Source organism: Numenius arquata, chromosome 11 (genome assembly GCF_964106895.1).
Source record: "Numenius arquata chromosome 11, bNumArq3.hap1.1, whole genome shotgun sequence".
In the NCBI taxonomy this organism is placed as follows: Eukaryota; Metazoa; Chordata; class Aves; order Charadriiformes; family Scolopacidae; genus Numenius; species Numenius arquata.
In genome coordinates this window covers 22,011,160-22,016,342 of record NC_133586.1, presented here as the reverse complement: position 1 = coordinate 22,016,342, position 5,183 = coordinate 22,011,160, and the positions used below count along the sequence as shown (strand labels likewise).

General features: G+C 57.9%; 1 protein-coding gene across 1 annotated transcript; it reads left to right on the top strand.

Moving 5' to 3' along the window:
* The first annotated feature begins 1,485 nt into the window (after positions 1 to 1,485).
* LOC141470103 (zona pellucida sperm-binding protein 3-like) lies at positions 1,486 to 4,769 on the top strand. Its single transcript, XM_074156031.1, has 9 exons — positions 1,486 to 1,893; positions 2,681 to 2,799; positions 2,885 to 2,988; positions 3,213 to 3,390; positions 3,468 to 3,588; positions 3,695 to 3,786; positions 3,856 to 4,001; positions 4,280 to 4,399; positions 4,639 to 4,769. Exons 1-9 carry the CDS (start codon positions 1,486 to 1,488, stop codon positions 4,767 to 4,769), a joined length of 1,419 nt encoding a protein of 472 aa, XP_074012132.1.
* The last annotated feature ends 414 nt before the right edge of the window (positions 4,770 to 5,183 follow it).

Below are 5,183 nucleotides of genomic sequence, written 5' to 3'. Positions count from 1 at the left end.
CCTGGATGCCTTTGGCTGCAGGAGTCCCCCTGGGCAAACCCAGCTTGAGGGGTAATCCCCCCCCCCCCGGCTACTAGCCCAGGGATGATCTGGGTTTGGAGATGACTGAGGGCTTGCTGAATTAATCAAGAGGGCTTGAGCTGCCAGAGAGGTTTTTCTTGTTGTATCATTTATTCATCACTCATAAAAATATAAGGGGCAAGGCTGGGACAGAGAGATCACGCCAGAGGAGGATGGTGTGCGTGCGTGTGACGTTATTGATGCTTTGGGGAGGGAATGACTGATGCACGGGCCAGCAAGGGAAGGGGATCCCACCAGGAATTTTGGTTCACGCCCTCGGTCTTGGTGGGAGCTTTGCTCATGCAGCTCATGGCTGTGGTCTCCTCGAAGAGCAAACGGGTCAAGTCACCCCACCCCGAACCCCTCCTGCAGGTCCTAGCAGACCAGGGGGAAGGTGCTTCAGCCAGGAGACCCCACTTCCACGGGCACCCATGTAAAGCACCAGTAGAAACACATGAGGAATACAAGCACCAGGGCTGAAACCCCCCTCCCGGCTCGTTTGTCCTCACCGGGTGTGTGCAGGGCATTGCTACCGTGTCCAGGGAACCCCCCTCACCGGGCTCTGTCACCACGACAAGCAGCTTTGAGTGACCCCCAACCTCTTCATGCAGCTCAGTGATGTAGAGCCATTAGTCATGGTACTGTACACACCAGCAGCTGTGCCAGTTAGCATAATTAGCACACGAGGGCCAATTAATCTCTTGATGATGCCTGCCGTTCACTTATCAGCTGCTATTATGGGAAGATCGGCTTTTGCACCTCTGCTTTCTATGCAAATAAGCCGGTTCTGATGCCTTCATTACTCCATATGCAATTACCCAGCGCAGATACCCATGAAATCCAGCAGGGACACATTGCCAACAAACATGGGCCACAGCCCAGGTGGGTTTTGCAGTTCAGGTCCTCTCCATCTCTGAAGGTGCCACCTCGAGTGCTGCTGTAGGACCTGGGCTTGGGGAATTGATGATGATGTGGTGGAGACCAGTGGAGAAATGCTTGTGGGAGCCTGGCTGAGCCCTTGCCATGTTGGTGGCCAAAACTGGCTCCGTGTCACAGAGGAAGAAGGACACAGGCAGAGGTACGAGGGACAAGAGCAGAGGTCTTGTGGCCAGTTGGCCACCGAGGTGTCAAGGGCTGATGCCAGGCCAAAGAGGCAAGCCAGGGGGACATGGGAGAAACTGCTCCAGGAAATTTTCAGGTGCAGCTCCAGTGAATTTCCAGGTGCAGCTCCAGGGAAATCACCCTGCACAGCCTGAGAGGGAGGGCTGGTCCCAGCTGGGTCCCGTTGTCCCAGGCTGCTGCTGGTTGGGTGGTGGCCATGCCTGCAGCCCCCAGGTGTGCCCCGTCTGGGCTGGGCTGCTGGGGGCTGCTATAAAAGTCTCCTGAGGAGCCTTTTCTCCATGAGCTGGTTTTGCTGTGTTCAGGATGGGGCCTGGAGGCAGGCTGGGGTTTGCTGTGTTCTGCTGGGTGCTGGCTGAGGCTGTGTCTTCCAGCCCCTGGCGTTTCCCTCCAAGGGGCTCGGGTGTCTTGGAGGTGCGGGGGGACTCCTCCTGGAGCCGTCCGCGTGTGCCTTCCTTCTCCCGGCCCTCTCCCTGGGCATGGGTGGATGTCTCCCAGCTCCAGGCTGCGGCTCCGCTGCACCCTGTGGCCGTTGAGTGCCAGGAGGCGCAGGTGGTGGTCACGGTGCACAGGGACCTCTTTGGCACAGGACACCTGGTGAAGGCTGGGGACCTGACCCTGGGCTCAGCTGCCTGCTTGCCGGTGGCCCAGGGTGCTGCTGAGAGCACGGTGACCTTTGTGGCTGGGCTGCACGAGTGTGGCAGCAGCCTGCAGGTGAGGTGGGATGCTGGGCTGAGGGCCTGCTCCATCCCTGGTGATGGTGTGCGGGGAACGGCCCTTCCTCTGGGTTTTGACCAGCGCTGGGTGGGTAAGTGGGAATGGCTGAAGAGCAGCGTGCTGTCACGCTGCCCAATTCCTCTTGGCGAAGGTCTTGGTCCTAGAAATGACTTGGTAAAAGTGATGTTGGGATTTGGGGTGGAGAGGGGCTCACCCGGTTGCAGCAAGTCTCCAGGCAGGGGTGGTGTGGCCATAGGAGAGCTGGTCTTTGGAGTGTGGGTCCTACCCTCAAGCCCTAGGTGAGGTGCACACGCAAGAGCCAGCAAGGCTTGTAGTGGTTTCAGGGCTGGGAGGGATGCAGCTGGATGCATGAGACCATGGGAGAGCTGGGCAGCGGTTGCAGTGAGTGTCCCTGGGGGAGTTGGGCAAGGGGCTTGCTGGGAACTTGGTGACCTCCTGATCAGGAGAGGAGAAGGGCTGCCTGGAGCTGGTTTCCCCAGTTGAGGTGGGGGAGGAGGCTTGAGGACCTCCTGTCCTACAGCCCCTGCCCACCTGATGCGGGTGCTTGCTGGAGTGCCCAGGTCCTTGAGCCTGACTTCCTCCAGGACTGGCACCTCGTTGGGATGCCATCCAAGCTTCATGGCACCCTGTACGTGCTGGATTGGGAATGTGGAAGACAGCCTTGGGAGCTGATGGGCCTCTGTGTCCTGGCGCAGTCAGTGGTGGGTGGCTGCTGGTGCTGAGGTTCTGGTTGACTTGGAGCTCTCCCAAACCTTCCTTCCAGATGACCCCTGACTCCTTGATCTACAAAACAAGTTTGTCCTACAAACCTACTCCTTCTGGCAACCTGGTGATTGTAAGGACCAACCCAGCTGTGGTTGCTCTTGAGTGTCACTATCCCAGGTGAGGAAGTGGGGGCTGTGTCTCTGCTCCTGTGGACCCGAGGTGATTGGTGGCATCCGTGTTAAGGCTTGTCTCTTCCCTTTAGGAGGAGCAATGTGAGCAGCAATGGTGTCCGGCCCACGTGGGCTCCCTTCCGCTCCACCCTGTTGGCAGAGGAGAGGCTGACGTTCTCCCTGCGCCTCATGACCGGTGGGTGCAGCCCCCAGAGCCCCGTTTCCCTCGGGTCCCTGCTCCTGCTGGGTCTGGGCCACGGGTGGAGCAGCCAAAGAGAGCTGTGATGTGGGCTCCAATCAAACCTTGCAGGAGGGAGACATGGGGTTGCTGCTAAGTGAAGAGGTGCCCTGTGGGAGGGGGGTTGGGAGGGCCATGTGCTTTTGTCCAAAGTGACCTGTGGCCTTGGCTCTTCCTTCCAGATGATTGGAGCACTGAGAGACTCTCCAATGGCTTCCAGCTGGGGGAAAGCCTGCACCTGCAGGCTGATGTGGCTTCTGGGGGCCATGTACCCCTGAGGCTCTTTGTGGATGACTGTGTGGCTACCCTGAGTCCCGACAGGACCTCCTCTCCACGATATGCCTTGATTGAGCTCAGCGGGTAAGGGGTGCGGTGGGGTCTTGGGGGTGCTGCTGGAGGTGTCTGGGATGCCCCTGACTCTTGTGGCCCTGGTGCAGGTGCTTGGTGGATGGGAGATCAGATGACAGCTCCTCAGCCTTCATCTCTCCAAGGCTGAGGCAGGACACGCTGCGGTTCACAGTGGATGCCTTCAGGTTTGCTGGAGATGACAGGAACTTGGTGAGACGTGGTGCCTGCCCCTGCTGCCCCAGCATGTCCAGAAGCCGTGCTGTTCTGCTTGGACAGACTTACTGAACCTTGGATGTGGGTCTCCTGTCCCTTCCAGATCTATATCACCTGCCACCTGAAGGTCTCCCCAGCTGACCAAGCCCCAACTGCCTTGAACAAGGCCTGTTCCTTCAACAAAGCCAGCAGCCTGTGAGTAGCTGGTGCAGGTAGGGAGGGGACCAGCCTGGAGAAGAGGGCTTACGGGTGATTCCCTTTCAGCTGGGCTCCAGTGGAGGGTACTGGAGACATCTGCAGCTGCTGTGAGACAGGCAACTGTCCATCGCATGGAGGATCCTCCCGGAGAATCCACCCTCCAGCTGGATGGCCCGGGAGGCGCTTGAAGAGAGACATCCCTTCCAAGCAAAGTAAGGCTCTGTGTGTCCACGCTGTCCCCCTGGGGCAGGGTGACCCTCCAGGCTGGGATGGCCAAGGTGCTGGCAGATCTTTAGCAGATGCATCTCCTCTGAAGGAGAAACCAAGCTCTTCTCCAGTGTCCTTGTTCAAGTACCAGAGTCTGTGTGTCCTTCTGCTTGAAGCCACCAGAAAGCTGCTCTGGCAGGGTCTGCCTTCCTGTGAGCCCTGAAATCCGGGGGAAGCAGGAGTTCTCTCCCCTGTGAACTCATTCCTGTCCATCTCTTGTCAGGTGGGTCCTCGATGGCGGCAGAGGCTGAAGTCTCGCTTGGACCACTAGTGATCCTTGATCCGGCTCGGGGATTGTGGAGTTCTTCGGGGGGTCTTGCCCCAGCAGGGAAGACCCCACATGGTATGTGGTCTGTCTTGTTTGGTTTGACTTGAGGTGCCTTCAGGTGTCTACTGAAGGTGACTCCAGGTTGATCTAGTCATGAATCCCCCCTGATTTCCCGGCTGGACTTAGACTTTCCAGTATGATCACCAGAAGACACTCTGAGGGTTTTCTTCCCAAAGCTGCCTGTGAGCTCTTCCGCTGATGGATGGTGGAAAATCACTGAATGTGAAATAAGTGGGGTTTTTCTCCTCTTCCAGGTGCTGCTGAAGGACTTCCTGTGCTGGTCCAAGTTGCTGTGCTCACAGCAGCTGCTGTGTTGACCTTGACCGCTCTTGGTGTGTTTCTTGGGTGCAGACGATGTAGCTGCCCTCCCGGAGTGTCTCTGTAAATGCCCAACTGTAATAAAGAGCAATGTTTCTTTCATTCCCTTGTGTCCTCAGTGGGGTGGAGGGACAGCAGTCAGGGTTTGCTCAGGTGGGAGCTGGGGCTGTGCTCATGCAGCATCCTTCACCTAAGCCATCTCCTGGAGTGGCTGAAAGCTCTGGGGAAATGTGGAGAGGTGTTGCCACCTGTAAAGCATCTCCTAAGCCACAGCACTTGGAGATGGCAAGTGTGTCTCTGCAGAAGGACCTTCTAAAGGTCCAGTGCTGCTGCTGAGGCTCCCTGTGTGTTGTGTACTCGGCAGGCAGGGCTGTGCCTGAGGGCAAGGAGTTCTCAATCATAGAATGGTTTGAGTTGGAGGGGACCTTAGAGATCATCCCGTTCCAACCCCCCTGCCCTGGGCAGGGACACCTCCCACCAG